Genomic DNA, 21204 nt, shown 5'->3' with positions numbered 1-21204 from the left:
TCCCCTCCCTCCCCCCCCCCCCAGTGAAATATTTGAGGTCTGAGGAGACCTCCAAGCCTTAAAAAATTGGAGGAGAAGAGATGAGAAGAATGAATTACAGTTTCAGTAGTAAAATGGAAGGGCAAGGCATGTTTACAAGGCTAAAAACACTTTTCAGCTTTGTTTTAAAGAAAAAAGATAACCTTTTCTTGCTTGGAAAGCTAGAGTTTAGAGAAAACGGCATCTTTAGTAGAGAAACAGTTACTGACTGAAATCCCAAAAATTTGGATCTCTGGGCTTAACATTGCATGTTTTTAATAAATATACTCTTAAAGTGGGTTAGCCAAGCAAAACTTTTAGAGAGGACTCTCCATCCGCTGTCAGAAAACAAGGTTTGCATGCTTTTCCTCCAGGCACCTTCATCACCACAGCATCCATCTCTGTGCCAAAGGTGAGACCTCGGAGCTACTTTCAATGCTTCTCACTGCTCCATCCCCCCAAAAAGCCTATAGCAAGGCTATACCAGCACTGGGAATGCTCTAACTGCTGAAGAATTTGTGTGTACAGTTAGTATTTAAGTGCCCAAGTGGGGAAGAAAAAGAGAAGGTAAAGCTGTACCATCGTAAAACCATTGTAAGGTGATTACTTACTGGAGGAGAGCTTGCCAGATCGTATATGATCCCAATACCTGGGCTTCTGAGGACTCAAAAATTCAGCATCTGCTTAGACTCTAAAGCACTATGGCAGTGTTGGCTAAAATTAGGTATTTGCCCATAAACAACACAGAATCCTTCACATACCCTGAAGAAACCTAAAATATTCACTCAACTGCCAAATCAACTCTTTGCCATATTCTTCATTCGTCTGCAGGTTTCTGAAGCCAAAACACGTTAATAGAAGTGAATAAAGTTCTCTTGAAAACAAGAGTTATATTCACCTCTTTTAAAAATATTCATTTGCTATCACCAAAATACATTTTAACACGTGGAAAATTTGGGATAGTCTAAACATTTTTTTTTTCCAAGGCAGTCATCAATGAAATCACAGAAGGGTGCCAGTTTTAAAAGGAGAGAAAAACCTTTTGTAGGCTGGCTGCATCTTGACCAGGAAATCTCCAAAAGTTCTAATGAATTTGCTTGCAAAGACATACAGGAAATATCATCAGCAGCATTGCAACAAACGCAGAAAGTAAAGTTTCACTTTAGATTTTGTTTGGGAAGATGGATAAGTTTCATTGTGCAAGTTTTCTAGAGTACCATCCCATGTAGCTGCTTGGTGCTGTCCTGAAAAAATACCCCAAGTAGCCTGGGGACAATGCAGCACCTTGGTGAAGCTCTGGAAGGCAGCAGGGATGGAAAGCGTGAGCTCCACACACAGAGACAATGTACAGGAAATGCTATAGTAAATTACTGTCTGGGTGAGCCAAAGGAGGAAAGTTCAGTGGGTATTAACATTTTTCCATCTGATGAAAAACAGACTACAAAAGGTATGAGAAACAGATTTGTCACTTTACAGCTTTCCACACGTATCCAGCTGCCAGAAATGTTAAACTGCACAACTCAAAAAGGAGGCATCATGCCAGCTGTCATATTCCCGTATACAGAAAGTGAACCACATGAAGAAAGGAAAAGATATTAAGGTTAGAGCTGCACTCGAGGGGAATGTATTAATTCCAATTTTCCACAATGAGTTAGTTAAAAAAAAAAGTCAAAGATAGTTTAAACTGTACAATATTAAACCTGTTCTTACACTGAAATTCAGTTTTCGGAATAAACGTGTTGGATGAGCCAGTCAAAATTATGTCTGAGCAGTAACTGTGGCGTGCTACTTGTTACACTGCTGTTAGTTACCTCATTTTAAACAGTCACATATAGAGAAATAAAGTGCAGACTGTAGACATTATTCATTCCTCTCTGCAGAAAGTGAAATCGCTAGCTCACTTATTAGTCCCATACAGTTTACAATGTCTGGGCCCAGCCACCAAAGCTAAACTTAGATATTCGTGCAATATCATGCAGACCTTTTCCATACTTTCTTCCAGCATCTTTGTTCTATTGCCTTTTAAAGAATTACAAGCTTATAGTCAAGCAAGGTATTTCTTAGACATCTTAAAAAGAAGTTCAGGTTGCTGTTACCTGCATATCTACTTCTCCCTGCATTTGCTCAGCATCTTGCCTGCCACATTACTTCTCCTAATTCCAGGGATTTCCCACGTATGACACATACTTGTGAAAACAGCAGCAAACAAAACAAACCAAAGCTTTCTGGAGCAACACCTTTCCTAGCTGAAGATTCATCCCTCCCAGTCTGAAAAATTAAAAAAAAACAAAAAAAACACAAGCCTGCCCGGAAATTCCTCATGGACTGAGGGATCTTCTACCTTTGCAACCCGGATTCATTCACACACCACCACATTCGTGATGAACAAATTATAGAAATAAGTACATATTCATCCTCTATTTTCCATCCCAGTATAGAATCCTGCTAAGCCCATATACTGCGGACAGGACAGAAGAGACCCACCACCCACTGCTTTCCACCTGCACTTCCATCTTGGCTGGTTTACAGTGGCGTATCTGGTGATCAGAGAAAGCAAATGAGCAGCTTGAGCTCTCATTTGAAAGCACAGAGGAACCTGGTTCAGGATTCCTGGCAAATGGCACGGGAGAAGTTTATGAGGTTGCCCACTTCTCCCCGTGCTGCCAGAGGTGACCCCGCGGGTGACACACCAGCATCTCACCACCTCCAGCCTTCAATGCTCAGAACTTACACCTCGGGACAGCTCACAGAAAACCACTTCCCCCAAAGGGCAATTCATTTACGACTTGGTTGAATGAGTTTCAGGACACCCAAGGCTCAGTGTTGGTGGACAAAAACAAATGTTCAGACCCCACGTGATTCCCCCTTTTACTTGCTTTGTGTGTGCCTCTGCAGGCTGGAATTGCTGCTCTCAATCAGACACTTTGCCCTACTTCTTTTCCTAACAGGGTCAAATTCTACTACACATGCCACGGACTGTTTATTTCTGAATGTCTCTAGCAAGCCAGCTGCTGTGCAATTCACTTTAACATACACTGGACTGCATGTACCACGTCCCAGTAAAGCAGCTTTTAGACAGTCAGCAACACTTCATTCACTGTGTAATTGATTTAAATACTTAGATTTGATTCTCCATTTTCAGAAACAGAGATTTTACATTCTGCCTGTTTAATTACATACAGTCCAAGTTATAAGAGAACTGCAGTAGTTTCAGGAGTTAGGAGGAGAAGAGAAAAAAAAAAAAAGGAGAGAAAAATATTTGGCACAGCTCTGTGCCCTAAAGTCCTGAAATATTTATAATGCTACTTGACCATAGGAGCTAGCATTGCCACCCTCATGCATTCAGAAACCATGAGTCAGGCCCTAGAAATAAGGAGTGTTTTTTAATCTCACGATTTTGATGCCAAGATACACTCTGAGGTTTCCTTGGTTTTTTAAACTTACTTTTCTTGAACGCTCAATGCAACACTGGGGGACTATTCAGATGATTTAAATTGCATCCAGATTTTGATGCAAGCACGTCAGTGCAAAGAACTTGGGGTTTAACAGCCCCCTTTGCTCACCTCCCTCAATGATGGTGAAAAATTCACCTTCATTGTGGCATCCAAGAAGGCCACCGCTAAGTGGAAGGACCTCTGGGTTTCTCTGCAATTTTGACCTGGAGCAATCTTGTCTCCCTTGAAAGGGCTGCATCTGGAGCATCAGACATGAAGGGTGACAGCAAGAGACCTCAAAGACAGCTGGGGTGGTCCTCCTTGATGTCTATTTGGAGTTACTGCTGAGATGCTCAAAACCTTTTCTCCTCCTTACCATGTGGTTTGCATGCACAGCTCTCCTCGTTAGCAAAACCAACTTGGCTCTGCTGCATTGCAGTATGGAAAGGAATGGGGACAGCCCAAGTGATATCTTCTGGGTGATTTCAACCAACACCTCACTTCTAGACTGCATTAATCGCTCTCTAAAAGGGCGGCTTGTTTCTGTGCTGAAGCGTTTCCTACAGCTGTACCAATAACACAAGCCTGCCTGCTTTCCTGGTTAACAGAAACCCAGAGATGGGCACAGTAAAGCCAGGGTAGGCCGGGACATATTATAGCCTATCAAGGACTGGCATGATGAGAGAAAAATTGGAAAAGGATGGATACAAACTTAAAATGTAGAACTTATAAAAACTCAAAACAGAGGCAAGAATTTTAAACAAGTAATCCCTAAAGATACCTATAGCATCTGGTATGCATGGTCTAAAGCTTTTATCAGTTGTCCTTGAAAGCTTTCTGACAAACATCCTGTGTACATACTCAGTTTTTAATGTTTTTTTTTTTTTCTTAATATATCTATACAAATGAACACCTAGCTCCTATTAATCCCATAGTTCCCATCTCATCATATGATTTTATCATCCTTAAATGCTGCAAATAATATGGGCTTCTGAGTGGAATTTCTCTTATAAAACAAACAGAGCAAAACAACCTGGTACACAAAAAAAAAAAAAAAAAGGCAGGTGACAAATTGGAAGACCCAAACCTATTTGGCAGAAAATCGAAATAAAAAATAATTAAAAAAAAAAAAAAAAACAGGCCTAAAAAAAACTACAAAAGCATATTTCAAGGAGTTTGAGAAGTTAGCAGTTTTAAATGCCAAAGTAAAGTATTTCCTAACTCGTAACACCCATTGTTATGCATTGCATTTCCCAGAATTGATGCTAATATTACATAAATGTCAGCGCACTTAAATCTAGATTATTTGCATGCCACTCTTCTCAAGTCTCCAGTTCCCTGAAATGCAGCAATTACACATTGCACAAAGCTTGTCTTTATCCCCTTTTTCCAGATACTTTACTCCATGGAAGGTCACCTCTTGGAAGGGCTCAGCTCTCCCCTTTATTTAGCCCCCAAAATTATCCAGGAGGTTCTAGCAAGAGAACAGGTCCCTGCTGTGAGATAAAGGTGTGTTTGTACCAGGTAGTCTGAAGGACAGGAGAACTCCCAATCCTCAACTGGCATTCTGAGGATTGCAACAGTCCCTTTGGGGGAACATGGTCCTTACAGCAGAACTTGACAAAAGCCAGGGAGCAGGAGTGAGGTAATTACTGAGCTATCTGAACAGGTGTAAATTAGGGTATGCAATAAGAAGTGAGGTACAAAATTCAGCACACAGCAAGCGAGTGACAGAGGCGGCGTTGGGAGTTACCAGAAGTGCTCACAGCACTCCGTCCTGCCCATGAGGTCAGCAACCAGTTGACATCAATGAGCACAGCATCCCAAATCATTTGTGTACACCCTTCTGTCTCCATCACCCTGCCAAGAGCATGCCTTACATTTGCAAGCAGAGAAAAACAGCACATTAGCCTTCCCTGAAGGCAAGTGATTGAAAAGCAAATTGCCAGTACAGACTGGTTTCCCCAAATCCTTACTTTGACTGCTGTAATCAGAGTTTCATGTGAGCAGTTTCCAGTTATTTATTCCCACGCCATCCAGGACAGAGTTATAAACTGAGCTGGGCTGTCAACTGCAGCAGCAGCAGTTTTCATCAGGTTGCACGTATCAAAACAAATCAATGTCATTTGAAGTTTCAATAATCAGCAGTTTCCACATTTTGCAGTGTAGATGTGTCGATAGAAGAAATACCCTCACAGGGAAGCTACTCGACTGACCAGAGAATATCATGTTCCCTCCAACATGAGAAGGTCAGTGATACTTGCGTCTGCAACGATACAGCAAGTCTCCAAGATTTAAGTGCACATCCCAAGGAAAACATCGCTAGGTTTTCACATTGAAAGTGGATAGCATTTCCAGACATGTATACAAAATTTATTCTTTCAGCCAAAAAAGCCATTTATCTATACTTTGTTCATAAACTCTGTTATTTCAGTAAATAATTCAGAAGAGGCAGCTTTACAAAATTACCCAAAAAGGACCAGCTCTGAGGTACTGATCTGTCGATCAAAAAGAGCAATAATTGCATACTGGGAAGATAAAGGTGCTAGAGCATCTCTACTAGGCTTCCAGAGCAAAAGGTAATACACCATGTATGTGAAAGCTCCTCCACCCCTTGCTTTAGCACTATAGTTTCAGTGATGGGGATTGACTGGATTGTTAAAGGTCTGTTTGTAATTAGCTCTCAGGATATCATACAAACATCTCGGCTAGCCAGTTCTTTCACGGCTTACACACGTCAGCTAATGTAGATTTGAAATAAAGCAGAAAGTTGGCTGGGAAAGGTCCATTCTCTCCTCCAAGCAACTCAATGTTTCCTCCTGGTGAGAGCAGCCTGAAGGGCCAGCACAGCAGGGCACGGAGCAGCAATGCACACCAGCATCAGCTGAGCCTTCAGCAAAAGTCACCTTGCAGACACAGCCTGCATGCCTAAAATTACACCGGTACTCAAGGACCCAAGCCTTGGTGCTGCAAAAACACTCTGCATTAACAAAATTACATGCAATCTGCACAACAGCAAAATAATTTCATTTACAAATTGAATATGCTCTCAAAGTAGATTCATATAAATCCCTACTACGTTTACTTTTGCTTACAGCCAGCTGCCAAAATGCGACAGCTGGAAAGGAGAAAGAATAGACTGCATCTATAGCTGACAAAAGTTGTAATTTAATAAGCATTCGGTGGCAGTTTTCACAGCTTAGTACACCGACAGACATGTCCTAGCAAGCCTGGCTTCAGCACTTCCAGACGGTATTGTCCCAGACACCTGCCTCTAGCCTGCTAGGCTAACCAAGCCTCCACTGCACCAGTCCCACCTACTGTTCCTGTTTAGGGCACTGATGGAGTTGAGCTTGGTCCACAGAGTTGGCTTTGAACCTTCGCATGGAGATACAGGCACAGATTTTCCCTGACAACCCTCTACACAGCCAGCAAATACCACCAGCAGAAGGGTGGGGGCCAGTTCTCGTGTAGGGAATGCGTTAAGTATTACATGAGCTCATAAATGTTTTTTTTCCACTTTTGTTATGTTCCTCCTCCCTCTTCATATCTGTGTGCAAAGGCAATTTATACAGCATCTGAAAAAAAAAAGAAAAGGATAGGAACTCAGGTTGCCAGATAGGATGCAATGTTGACTGCTCCCCAACCACTACTGCTTCCTTTGCAAAGTTGATTGTGTCCCCTGATCACTATCTACATTATGAGCCATTAATCCAGACAAGTCCCTCAGAAAGAACTTGTACGCTATCCCTTGAGGGTTGAATGTCCTCTGCTTGCCAAAATATGTATTTCTGGAGAGGCCTTTTCATTCTGGAAAAATTGGTAGCAAGCCACCTTAAGCACTATGTAGAGAGCACTCTTCTGCAGCATGGAGGCAGAACACTGAGATTTGATGAGGAGCTGCAGATAGCCAAAAGGAAGCAATATTATCTACTCTACCAAGAAGCCTTTGATGTTTAAAGGTTTACAAGCCTTCAGTTCCTCCTCTCCTCTAATAAACGTAAGCTGAACCCAACTGCCACAATCTCTCTGGTTTACAGAGCTTCTCCATTGGTCTTTTAAAAAAAAACAAAAAAAAAAAAACACATTAAGTAAAAATACAGAGCACTGCAGAAGGAATTGTTTAGATACATCAACAAATTGGAAGAAACAAACCTTCCCAGCAGTTACAGTAGCCTACCTCTTCATGTCTTTTACAGTGTCAAGCTAAGCCTAGGACTGCAAAGAGATGCCTCCCCTCAAAAAATAAACAAACCACAAAACATGTTGGCCTTAACGTGAAAGGAAAGCTAGATACATTGGACTCTGATCTACGCCTGACTTGTCATGCATAAGATGTACGTTAGAAAGGAAAAGCATTTGCAGGCATACTACAGATTTCACTTGTAGATTAAGCCGTTATGCCATGCTGTCTGGAAGAGGGATCACCCACACAGCAAAGGTAGTTTTTCTTCGTAAAGGTTCAGAACAAAGGTGTTTCACAAATGGAACTTCCAGTGAGGCAAGATAATAATTTTTAATCACCAAAGATATCTGTATTTATGTCTGCGTTCTTCATGCTAACTTAGTTTTGTTTTTGTTTATGGAATTGTTTTTTTTAAATCCCAAATGCTATTGCTACCAATACAACACCACACTTAACATAAGCATGTTGATTATTTGCTCTGCAAATTCAATAAGTTTTAGGTATAAGGGTATCTGCAGCTGATCCCATTAGTTCATAAACACAGAAGCTTGACAGGGAATTTTACCCTCCTGAAACTGATACACTCACCATTAACCTAGGTTTTGCACCTCAGTCAACATTCATAAGCCTTCAAGAGAACCATGAAACAACACAAAATAAATTCCTGGTGTCTTCCTATTATAAGTACTTGACATCACTCAACCACTTGCTAGAGAAAGAATCAGATGCCATGCTTAATACAGACCAGGGTAAGCCAAATTTCTTTCACATCCAGTTAACAGGCAAATCGTTTGACCTTTCCAACAGGACTACTAAAGACCTGGCAAGATCAGCTTTTTAGCCTATGGAACTTCACACAAGGCATTATATTTTACTTCAGAACTCCGTCACACGCAGAGCTGGCAGCAACTGCTAGAGCTCCATTCTAATACATTCAACTATGAGATACTATTTTAGTCTTGCTTTTACTTGTGCTGAACTGTTTAAGCAGGAGTTTCTAGGGCAATAATCTAACTCTGAATAAGTTATAATAATATTCTATATTTTTATAAAACAATATGGTTTATTCAACTGAGAAATTTCTTGCCTGCTTTAAAACAAAACCCAATCTCTTTAGGACTGGATAGCACCTTTTTATTTTGAGTGGAAACTCAACACTTGATGCATCATGAAGTTTGGCAGGGAATAAAAGTATGCAGAACAGTCATCCAGGTGTCACAGAATCATTAATTTCACTCTATCTTTTCTTGATTATACAACACTGAAAACTGTCATTTTCCCTATGAAGTAAAAATAATGGATCAACAGCAGAAATCTACATACTTCATGCCTACTGGCCATACTTTACACCGAAACTAGTGAATGTATTCCACTGCTGCAGCACTTATTCAACTGCTTTGAGGGTATAGTATACATTATGGTCTTCAGTTTACAACATGCTGTTCTCTGTACATGAGAGACTATATGGTGGAACCACACTGGTGCCTGTAAGTGACAGAAGACAAAACACCACTGCAGGGTGGACCCGATCCCATTAACTGACAACACCAAAAGGTGAGTGACTGATGGAGCACAGAAACAGAAAAAGAAGGTGGGAATATCCCTTGTGCAGTGTTAAGCAAGCCATTTACATCAGACTTAAAAGAAGAGTGGCCAGCATGTGGAGGGAGGTGATTGTCCTGCCCTGCTCTGCCCTTGTGAGGCCTCACTTGGAGTGCTGCATCCAGGCCTGGGGCTCACAGAACAAGGAGGATGTGGGCCTGTTAGAGCGAGTGCAGAGGAGGGCCACAAAGATGATCAAGGGTCTGGAGAACCTCCCTATCCCTTACAATAAGGGACCCTAAACAGATATTGTAGTTGTATTTTCCCTCTTTTTATTGGCCTGAAGGCCTATGTCATTCACAAACGTGGGTAATGTTAACCTTAGGAATGGTTTCTTTATCCCAGTACCTCTGTGTTTTTAACAGAGGCCTTCCTTTCCTCATATTAATTCAAACAAATTTCAGCCCCATTTTTCCCCTCCATTCTGGACCACTGGCAGGAGGAATATTGACCTCCCTGTATTTCCACTGCTTCAGGCACAGGAGAGACAGTTTTCTCTCGCACTTTCCCTTGCATTGATAACATATAAAATCTATTCTTAAAAAGTCAAAACAAACGCAAAAAGCCAACAATGTTATCTCCTGGCTCCATACCAAAAACCAAACAAACAAATCTTTCACCACCATGTCTCTTCTCACAATGCCTTCTGATAGCCATCGGCCAATGAATAATGAGAAAAACAGTTACACTAAAAATAGCAGCTCCAAGTGGTGGGGAAGTAGAAATTGTCAGGCCTCCAGGGTCAGATACTCACAAGAAAACAAGTCTAATTTATTTTTTTATTTTCAGTTACTATTCAATAAGTGGTCCTACCTTTTGGGGCTCTAGAAAGCCTGCCTATTTTGCATCTGCTCTTACTTTCTAATCAGAGTTAATTTTTTTCTGCATCTGTCTTTGAGAAGCAGACACTGCAAACAAAACCTATAGTTTTCCCATCTAAAATATTTAGTTACAGTATGAGGAATGCAAGCTAAACTGTCACTTACAAGGGAAAAAAAGTTACCAGCAGCCTTTAATGTAAAAAGAAAATGTTGACATCTCAGATATCCCTTAGCCACAAACATGTATTGGAGTGTATGTGAAGAACCAACAACAGCCAGCTTCAATTTTCAGGCAAATGACATCAGCAAAGGAACTATTTTGAATAAATTTACTTCCTATTAGATCTGAGGAGGTTTTCTGGCAAATAAGACTATGAACAGATGAGATGCAGACACTTTCTTTCTGCCTCTCACAGCCTCCCTTCTACTTTGACCTCCCTTTCAGGGATGCTCTGTCTTGTTTTAAACTGCATAGCACGAGAAGGAAAACAAATGGTCTGGGAAAACACAGCCCTTTTTCCAATTTTCAAAACAAGAAGGTTGAATAGCAGTGGAAAAGGAGACAACTGGTAAATTATGGCTGTAGAAAATGATCTCTCTTCCCACCTTCAAGTTAAACTGAGGAGCTCTCTGAAGGAAGATGCTGCTTGCAGGCAGTTCTGCAAACCCTGAAACACTACTCTGTGCACCTAAGACCTTCAGAAAACTCACTCATTTTAAACCATTTGTGTAGCAGGGAGCTTTATTATTGTCCATATTCCACTTCTTTCCCAAAGGAAAACAAAACAAAACCACACAACTCTGTTCCTTTGGGACGCAGTGCAGAGAGGATGAAAACTGGCCCTAGTAGCTCATTTGTCATTCTCAGTATTTTTTCAGTAAACCACATCTCGTGAACAGAATTAAACAAAAAAGAATAACACTTCTTGCCTTATTGGTCGGCTAATCCCATCCATTCTATAATTTCCTGTAAAACAGATTTTTTTGCCCTAGGAGCAGGACCAGCTGCTCCTGCTGTGCAGAGGTAACTGCTGTGACCTCTGCAGGTCCCCCCCAGCTGGTGTCAGGAAGCACTCCTGCTGAGAAACACAGCCCGCACATAGGTAAATCCAAAGCTCATTTCTAAGGACAGAATAAACTGAACAGGATAATTCTCTGGGACTTCACTTAAAAAAAGTCAGTTGAAGACTAAATATAACTTTTACACAGAGCATAAAAAGAAGAAAAAGAAGTTAACCTTCATCTTTCTGGCAGCTCAAAGGGTGCCTGTATAAGTAGATATTTTCAGTTCATACCAAGTTCTGGTTTTAGCAGTTCCTACTCTGGTATTATACTTAAAAATTTTGCTAAATATTTCAGAATATTGACACTTTTCTTTAAAGTCCCAGTTCTTGAAATCACGTTATTATTATTTCCATTTTCAAAAGGATCGTTATAATCCAGCTTTCATTGTTGCTAAGAAAAAACTTTAAACCATAAGAGAAAAAAAGAGAGACAAGACAGAGACCTGAAACAAGATAAAGTTTTTAACATTAATCTTCTTAATCTCATTTGGGATATGTCGAACTCGATTTCTGAAACACTTCTAATCTGTCATATGGCAGTATTTTCTTTTGAAATATTTCCTCAGCTGCAGTAAAATTACCCCAAAAAGAAATTTAAAAAAAAAAAAGTCTTACTATCCATTGCTTTATGCCCACTAATAAAAATGCCCTAGCAAAGTCCAAAAGCTTCAGATGAATGCATTGTCTGCCTGGGTATTTACCTTCTAGATAGCTATGATGGCTTCTTACATTTAAAAAGAAGCCCTTTGTACTCCACTCCTACTCCATGAGCTTCTCTACAATTCATGTAAAGTATCTTTCATGATCTAATACCCTTTGTGAATTTTAGGAGAAGCAAACTGACCATTTTTTACCCTCATCTCTTACCCTACCTCCCAGCTTGACATGCTTTCCAGGGTGGGCACAACACTCTTACTCTGCCGCTCTCATTTCACTGGCCGTACATAAGAAAATGTGTATTTTAAAAGGCGTATTGTGTAAAATAAGTCTACCAGAAAACCAGAGCAATGCAAGTTACGGTAATGGAAAACATCTGAAGTTGTATTTTGTGGAAACCATCACCACTCAGTAGTGTCTCACACCAGTGCAGCAATGCCAGCAGCTGCCAGTTAGGGCTTAGTTAGTAGCTTGCTGTAGTTTCCAGGATGGAGCATAAAGTTACCGACACAATCATCACGGGCCAGGCCAGCAGTTGTTCTAGTGTTTCTCTCCTATTTCACATGCTTGCTTGAAAGACCATTTCCCAAGTCCCCCACTGTAATAATTCGCTTTATACAGACACAAAACTTGATTTTACTAGGAATGACACATGGCTTAATAAAAAAATCATGCAAACTAAAGGGAAGGAGGCCCAGCCAAACTCTAATCAATCAAAGCTCACATGCTGTGGGTCCATTCAAAACATCATTTTACTTGATTCTCATTAATGTTATTACCAAAGATGTAAATATCTTTGAACAGCTCGCTTCCAAACATTAGAAAGACCAAATTTCTGCATAAACAAAAAGCATGCAAATGTCATATATATGCTTGATCCACACGGACAACTTCCTGGGACCTGGGAGGGAAGGATGGAAAAATGGGAGTGAAAAGAAGACATCAGCAATGATCACCCTCATGAAGAGTTACACCATGCTCACGTGGGACGTATACTGAACAGCTGATGTGCTGCATGTTCATTCCCTACTTTATCCCAAGGTGGGCTGCTTTTCTACCCACTCCCTGGGTGGGCTGCATGCTGACAAATTCATTACCATGAGTCTCTCGTCAGCCACGACCTTGCAACAATGCACAGAAAAACATACTTGAACACAAAAAAAAATGAAAAAACGTAGAATCAAGAAGCTATTTCTATGAGGGTTTCAGGAGCAGTAAAATGACTGACAAAGAAGGAAGAAAATGAAGGGCGGGGAAGGTGACGAAAGTACACTGAAGAAAGTTGCAGGTAGAAAAACAGAGCTGTCAGGTAAAACATTTCAAGACCATCATATTTCACCAAATTCTTACAAAATGAGAGGGGCAAATCAAGAAACATCTGAAGGAAGGTGGCTAAAGCTACCACCAAGACTGAACAAAAAAAGTAACTAAAGTACACACAATTGTCAAATACATTTGCTTTAGTTAGGAGGGTGTATACCACACAGACTATGTTACTATAATTTCGCTTCAGTATTTCCTTGTTTCTTGGTGGTAAATGCTGCCATAAAACTGAGATAAGCAACATTTACAGACTTCACCACAAGACTTGAAATGTTTGTAGCATATCAAAATAGGGTCTCAAGAATATACATTTAGAACAAATACCTAAATACCAATACCTCTCAGGTCATCTCAACATAATGAATAAACAACCAATACCAAGCACAATTCAATTAATTGTGCAGAAGACAGAAGTTTTGGCAATTGCAATCCTACATTCATGCTTACTAAGTTTATTCTGGTTATGTTAATTCATCATTTAGAACTAACCAACTGTCCCCAAAGTAACATTAATGCAAAGTCTAAAGAAATGAATATGTCCAACTGGACATACCACAAACATCACTAAGATTTATTGAAGACCACAGATATCAGCAACAGCAGATCCCTCATTACTGGTAATAATGACTAAAAATAAAATAATCCCATTTCAATTATTTTGGTCTGGATCAACTTTTTTGGTCCAGCTGGTATTTAGCAGAACATCCTCCAACTTGGGAATAAACAAATTTTGCACGGAAAAAGTTGAGAAATAAGGAGGGTCTATGATGTAATTCTCATGGTGGAGCTAACACCCAAGTGTTGGGACATTTCCTCCAGTCCCAGAAACCTACCAGAGACTGGTAACTGAAGCTTGAGATGAGGGTGTTAAATAATTAGCTGCCTTTTTAGCATTCTGTGTTGATTCAGAAGTAATCAATTAATTCATACAAAGGTAAGTTGCATGATGGTATGTGTCATTTCATGGCTGCATATATTATGCATTGATGGACAGATATTAAGCTTTTTCTACCGTAGAACAAATTATTTCCTACAATAACTACTTTACATCCACCAGAACACTGTTAACTTCAGAGTAATTTTTAACAATAATTTGTTCTTACTTACTCTAGGCTTCCATCTTTCAGTTTTGCATTACAACATGGGTCTTAAAGAAACAACTGTTCTCCTTGTTCCCTCAATTAATATAAAATGCCGCATGAACAAGTGAGGATAGCAACTCAATAACGTAAGCTTGCATACGTCAGCTGCAGTAACTTCTACTTTCTGCACTAGGGGTTAACTAGCCACTGTTTGCAATCTCTCATTATGTGAGTACCACCGCAGAACCTGGAAGCCCCACAGTAGAGCTGCATGTGGTGACTTGAGCCACTTCAACAGTTTATTGATAATAAAAAGATGGAGATCTACTACCTCAGCCTGCCTTTTGTTCCTGGTTGAACAGTAAAGAACAAATTATTTTACTCTCAGAGCAGCTTCCTCCCCACTGAGGACTCTGGCGAGAGCCATACCCCTGCTCCACACCCTGACCACAATCCCACCCCAAACCTCTCCCAACACACCTTCGTGCCTTTGGATTTCTGACCCATTTCTGACTCAGTAGGGCTCAACAAGTCCCTTCCCAAGGAGCCACCCAGCTGAAGTCCAGCCTTATAAGAGTATATGTAACCACAGATATTGCATGCATTGATTTCTTCCACTACCTGTAAGGATATTCCCAACATTGCGTACATTATACACCATGAGATGCGTGCAGCTGTATTTGTAGCAATTCTGAGGCACTAAACCCATGCTATTGCTTATGAGGTTGCAATGAGTCTATAACATGCTAGTGTTAAAGTGTTATTGCTACCCCTGCAGTAACATTAGCCCATTATACTGTAACACTAACTGACACTAAAAATTTCAACTGGAGAACACAAAACAGGCTGACTTTACCACACAGAGGCAACAACAAATACTCCCATTGAAATGACATTCCATGCACTGCCTAATGGCTTACTGAAAACTTTCTCCAGGAAACATATGAGATCTTAATTTGTTCAAATTATTAGTAATAAAAGATGAGCTTTTCAGATAAACAGCATTGGAAAACAGTGCGTTTTCTGTGCTTTGTAAACTGTACTTTATTTGAACTTAATTTCAAGGAGCTGAAACTAAACTAAAGCAGGAAATTAGCCCTCAGCAAAGCAGCCAGAATCGTCCTCAGCATCCAGAGCTGAAACTGAAGGGGAGGGGGAAGAGGTCCTCCTTGCCAAAGAACATAATTCTGCTGTCTCATTACTGTTTTGCTAAAATAATTTAATTAGCAGTCTTCAGATGCAGGAAGGCATTTATGCTTCATCAGGAAAAGAAAGGGTGTGGGGGGGTGAATGGTACAGGCTGTTCCAGCATACCAGGAACACAGCACTGAATTCTTCCAGCTATCGGGCCAAAGCCGGATTGGCTTACCAGAACTAAGTACTTTTTTGATCCAAAGGTTTAAAACATAAAAAAGCACCAGGCAGTCCAATATCTGCACAATATTAACTCCAAATAAAAAGAGATGGCTCAGCCGTGGAGCAGAGCCGAGCTACACCACGTGAATGGGATATTGTGCTTCCCCTCCACATGTACTGTCAGAGCCCTAAAGCCACCCTGATCCCCACCTTTCCTTATGCTCCGCTCGTGTGGGCACAGACACTTATCAGTAGGGAGTTCCATAACTCAGGCTTTTATACATAGCTATTTAGGCTGCTTCCTTCAATCAGCACACAGCACATTCAATTAATGTGATAAAATACTCATCTAGGCTAATTAATAAATATTTCTTCAGAATCAAACCGTATTTTAATTTCACCAGCATAATCCACAGGTAACTAAGATTAGCCATGCCTAAATGAACTGGCAGGCTCTGAATTGCTAGTTGAGATTAGCTAAAAATATTGCCATGATGCATAAACCCAAATAGAAACCTGCTCCCTCTCCCAGTGCAGTATCAATTCTGCAGTCCCAACAGGTGTAAAAAATAATTTATCTTTGTCACTAAACTGCAAGAATATGCAGGAGGGGGAGGCAAGCTGCTGACAGAGAAGTTGTCATTTATACATAAACACTTCCACAGCACAAATCACAGTTTAAAGGTGCTAGGGTCAAGAGCCATGAGGAGCCAGTTTTGTTCACCCACAAATTTCCAATGCTCCCATCAATTTTATGATGCAAATTCTGTTCCTATATGATACACATAAAGTGTTTCAGTTGTCTGAAGAATGTTTTGAAACTCTGCCCACATGGAAAGAAAATTCTTCACTGAGAACAGTTTTAAAAGTAGGAAACCAGTTAGACAGCACCTGGGTACAAAGATCACATTTGTTTTGACTTAGTTCCTTAAATCCTTTGAATATCAGTTAAGGGCACGTACTCCATAAACGTTCCTGTGAATATCAGTTAAGAGCACATACTCCATTAAAAAAAAATCATGAGAAAGTGGGATGTTCACCCAGGCACTGATGAGTCGCTATTTGTAAATTCTCTCATTTAAGTGCCTTTTTATTGCAAATAGTGGGATTTGCGAGAACAGACACCAGAAGATTCTCTAACTGTTAAGGGCTGAATAAACAATGGGAGCATGAGCGTTTTTTCTCCGCTGCCTCCCATGTGAACTGCACAGGCTCAGCCCCACGCAGAAAACAGCCCGTTTCCTGCCAGCCTCCCATTGCTGTTCTCTGAGGGTGCGCAGGGAGGGGAAATCAAGGGTGCTTTCTCTTTGCTTCATTGCACAAATAAGAATGTGGATAAAACAGCCATCTCTGATGAAAACGTACAGTTTCCTTGGAGCCTTCAAACTACGCAGAGGTCGTATTTTACCAGCTTTGTCCCCACCGGCAAACAGCCCTCTGTGCCATGGGGCAAGTTGAGCCCAGCACCCGTAATTCATGGCTCTGCAGTCTGAAGGCTGCAGGCAGAGCACAGCATAACAGACAACTGCACACAAGCAGAGAGGTAAATGCACTCACCCGAGAGATGGACAGGGGCATGTTGAAATCCTTGCCACCTTGGAGCCTGAAGCCCCAAGGAGCCGGGCCGACAAGAGACACGGTGTAGTTGCTCATGGTGTTCAGTGTTCAAGGATCCAAGCCAAAGAATCGATGCCTGTGGAAGAGGATTATGCTTTTAATTTAAAGAAAATAAAAATAAAAGGCACTGTCTACCATTTTAACATCTTTATTTCCATACAATAAGAACAGCCAAAAATCCATACCAGGTCTGTCATTACTTATACTTTTATTCCTCATACACTGTTGTCCTCAATAGCTTAGGAAGAAGCATAAGGAGCTGTTAACACGGGTTTAAGACTTAAGATCTCTGGTGCTGAAGAACTTGGATCTCAAGAGAGGCACATAAACATTTGACAAGTATTTCTTACTAACAGAATATTGAGGGAAGGGGGGGCAAACCTCAATGTTGGGACAAGCATGAATTGATAATATCCATTAAATCCAAGTACAGAAGAAACTCCCAGCACCGACACATTCATTTCTAACAAAATAAGTACCACATGCTGAAATGTCATCAGCTCAGAACTTGTTTCTAAACACATTATGGTCTGACATCTGTAAAACGATGTCAAAATGTCACAGCTTTGAGGTTAATCAGAAGAAAATAAAAACCCTGATTTTGTTTTTACAGCGTAACTTTATATTGGTGTAACAATGCTACAGATGAAACACATGTTAACAACAAGACTCACATTTAGCAAAGTTAAAATACTCACAGCTGCATCTTAATGCTGGGGAAGAAAAAAAAAAAAAAAAAAAAAAACAAAGCAAAGCCCAAGTATCTCCCTCCCCTCCGCACAAATGCCGGCAACAAATTACCTTTAAAAGGCAACCTCTGCACTTAATTGCCGCTCAGAGTCAGAGATAAGGGCTTCAGTTTCACCTCAGATAAGTAACATTACAATGACATCTTAGGTAGTGGATCCCATCTATTTTTGTATGTTTGAAGCGAGGCAAAGTACACACCAGCGTGCGCGGGTGTAAGCCTACACCGTAGCACAGCCGGATTCCAGGCTCGTGCATTGACATTTAAGGTGGCACCCCAGTCAAACTGGAGAAAGCAGGCTGCAGACCCACCAAGCTGAGTGTGACCTCTTCACACACAGGTGGAAGATTTTATTTAATTTTTTTCTTTTTGAGACGGTAGATTTTGAAAATGCAGCCCAGCCTCGTCAGCTGCCCGAGGTGCCACCGCAGCCATGTAGGTGCACGGAAGGACATTTAAAGTCACTCCCCAAGAGGTGTCGGTAGCACATGTTTCTGGGTTCACCTCACAGAACCACAGAGACCTGCTGCTCTAAATCATAATTTCTCAGTCTGACAGCAGAGCTTGCAGCCACGCTCACGCTGACAGCCATTCAAATAAGACAAGCACAGCTGCTGGCCTGAGGTGGGACAAGGAGATAGCTCTGAGGAAGCAGAAGCTGAGCTACCTGGGCAGCTCTGGGTCCATGAGCTGTCTCAGCACACCCCGAAATGCCTCAGCAGGCACTGGTGTATGTAGAGGGGAGCGCACACCCTGACCCTTCCTGCAGCTAGAGAGGAGGAAGGAAAGAGAAAGCCTCCACTGAGTGCGAGCTGGGTCTCTCCCTCAGCACGGAAGCAAGAGCTACAACTCTACCTCCTCCTGAAAAGAGGATTTCAATTAGTCACAGGCTTCTTTCTGTAGGAAAGTAGCAACGCCTTTCGTTCCCTCTGAATGAGGTCCACCCTGGTGACAGGTCACCACAAACCACAGCCACATCTAGCGAGCAGCACACATGCCAGAAGCAGAAGGCTTTACCTAGCAGCCCAAACTGGGGGGAAAAAAAAAACCTGCACAAGCCTTCAAAGTGTAACAGGTAGTTACAGTAACACCATTAGGAAAAGGTTAAGTTACATTAGGAAAGGACGCAGGGTTTTTTCCTCCCTGTTCAAAGCAAATAGAGTTGGCTGAAACGCTGAGCACGGCTCTCAGCATCCCTCACCTTTCCTTTCTCACCCCCTCGATTCTGCCGTGCCCGCGCCTCCAGCCTTACAAACTGAGCAGGAAGACCCCGAAGGACACCCCCAAATTTAATGCCACGCACTTCTTACAGCACGCCAGGGCAGCACCTACGAGAAAGCGCTACAACCCACCAACCCCGCCTTGCACAACCGAGCAGCCAAGGGCGAAATTGTGCAACTTGCGCCTATTTTATCAGTCTCTCGCTGGCTCGGGCCACAGCAGGGGGGGAAACTTCAAAACGCAGAGCCGGCACGGACCCCAAGCCCCGGCTGTCGCTCCGAGGCTGCCCCCAGCAGCTCCTGAGCCCCGTGCCGAGCCGTGCCAAGCCGAGCCGAGCCAGGCAGCCCGTCCCCGGGCAAGCGACCCAGCAGCACCCCGTATCCGCATAGACACGGGGGGCACCCCCCAGCCCCACTCGGGACCACGGTAACATTACAGCCCACGGTGAAATTAAACTACGAGAAGCCCCGCGGAGTTTCAAACCCACCGCCCAACCTGCCGGCTCTCCGCTCCTCCTCCTCCTCCTCTTCCTCGCCCCTTCGCCTCTCGCTCACCACCCGGTGCCTGCAGGGCGCGGAGCGGCGAGGACACCCGCGGCGTCTGCCGGGCGGCGGCTCCGTCCCCCCGCTCTTGTTTGCACTTCCGTCTGCTGCTGCTCCTCCCCCGGCACGGCTCGGCTCGGTTTGGCTCAGCACGGCTTGGCTCAGCTGGGCTCAGCACGGCAGGGACGGGGGCAGGGGCGGGGCGCGCCCGGAGCGGGGCGCGGAGCTGGAAATCCTCAAATGCACCGCTGCCGGGCGGCCCTGGAGTTCATTATTATTATTAATTATAAATAATAAACATTTTTGAATAGGGAAATGCGCTTTTTCTGTTTGTTTTCTTTATTTTTTTTTCTTATTTTACTTTGCGCACATCTAACTACAGGCACACCTGTGAAACGCAAGGGCCAACGAAAGGGTGTTGGGTCTCTGCACATTGCCGCCCCCAAAAGTGTCCCCCCCAGCACACAACAGGCACAGTATGTGTAGGCTGCCACAGCTGTCTTACAGGGAAATTTCTCCAAAAAGGGCAAAACTTTGCTTTATTTTCAACGGAGTAATATAACAGGGATCTAAGCGCCTCCCAAAGTACATCAAAGCTGAGAACAGCAGTGAGGCAGGAGAAGTGCTTAACCAAAAGACAATGCTGGCACAAGAACACATGGGTATAAAGTGACCACGAATAAATTCACTTAAGAATCAATAAGGAGGAAAGGGAGGTTTCTGTAGGAGTGGGTGCAAGGAATCAAACTGGTTTTAAGATGAAGCTTGATCAGATTATGAAAAGAGTTTCGCCATGGGCTTGCCTGCCGGCAGAATAGTTATTTATCACAAAGACTTTCAGACTGACAACCCACAGCCTCGTTTGGTCAGAGGCAGGCCAAGCAGCATGCTGCAGTGCTTTACTGACCTGCTGGCTGCTGCCTTGCAGTAGGGAGAAGCAGGGTGAAGATGCAGCAGCGATAACACTGCAGGCTCAGCTGTGCCTCACAGCTGAGGGAGGCTCGAGGTTCCCTCCCTTCTCTGTTTCCCATTCATTAAAAGTGATTACAAATGAAAGTGGTTGGGAAAGAGACAGGCATCTCATTAACAGCAGCAGCACCATAACTGCAATAATTTCAATCTGCTCTTCAAGCATAGATTTGCTGTGGAGAAAGAGTGCAGAAGAAAGGTTTAAATCTGAGTTTATCACAGCCAATGCAACACAATTCTTTACCATGATCCTGCCCAGCCTATCTGTCCTTGTTTAAGAAAAGGGTGGCACTGTTCCTCATCCTCCCAGTCTTAGTTTTGTGAGCTTTATTAAAGGGGTTTTAATGTTGTTCCAGGGAGCTGTGCACCTCCTCAGCTGTCCTGACTGAGCCAAGTGCCTGCCCCTCACACCACATCTCAACAAAAAAAGCATCCAAGACCCAGACTAATATACCAGAACAACTCTTCTGGAAATCTGTCCTCCTCACCTTGCTCTGCTCACATTAAAAATGTCTTTAATCAGGCAAAACTGAAAATCCCCATTACACACACACACAGACTCTC

At 42.4% G+C, this 21204-nt stretch overlaps 1 protein-coding gene across 13 annotated transcripts in view; it reads right to left on the bottom strand.

Moving 5' to 3' along the window:
• PDLIM5 (PDZ and LIM domain 5) overlaps window positions 1–19839 on the bottom strand; it is a 129760-nt gene extending 109921 nt beyond the window's left edge. For 2 of the 13 annotated variants that reach the window (XM_068681734.1, XM_068681736.1), the window contains exons 1-2: window positions 19617–19824; window positions 17101–17236 (exon numbers count right to left, since the gene is read on the bottom strand). In XM_068681734.1, the coding sequence (XP_068537835.1) occupies window positions 17101–17196 (96 nt within the window). In that variant the 5' untranslated portion in view covers window positions 17197–17236; window positions 19617–19824. Of the gene's footprint in view, window positions 1–17100; window positions 17237–17858; window positions 18125–19616 lie in introns of those variants that run through there. The other 11 variants (XM_068681728.1, XM_068681725.1, XM_068681724.1 and 8 more) reach the window with 11 other exon arrangements.
• Between the last annotated feature and the right edge of the window lie 1365 nt (window positions 19840–21204).

The sequence above is a fragment of the Anas acuta genome, chromosome 4 (genome assembly GCF_963932015.1).
Source record: "Anas acuta chromosome 4, bAnaAcu1.1, whole genome shotgun sequence".
NCBI lineage: Eukaryota > Metazoa > Chordata > Aves > Anseriformes > Anatidae > Anas > Anas acuta.
This window is presented reverse-complemented; position numbering and strand designations above follow the sequence as displayed.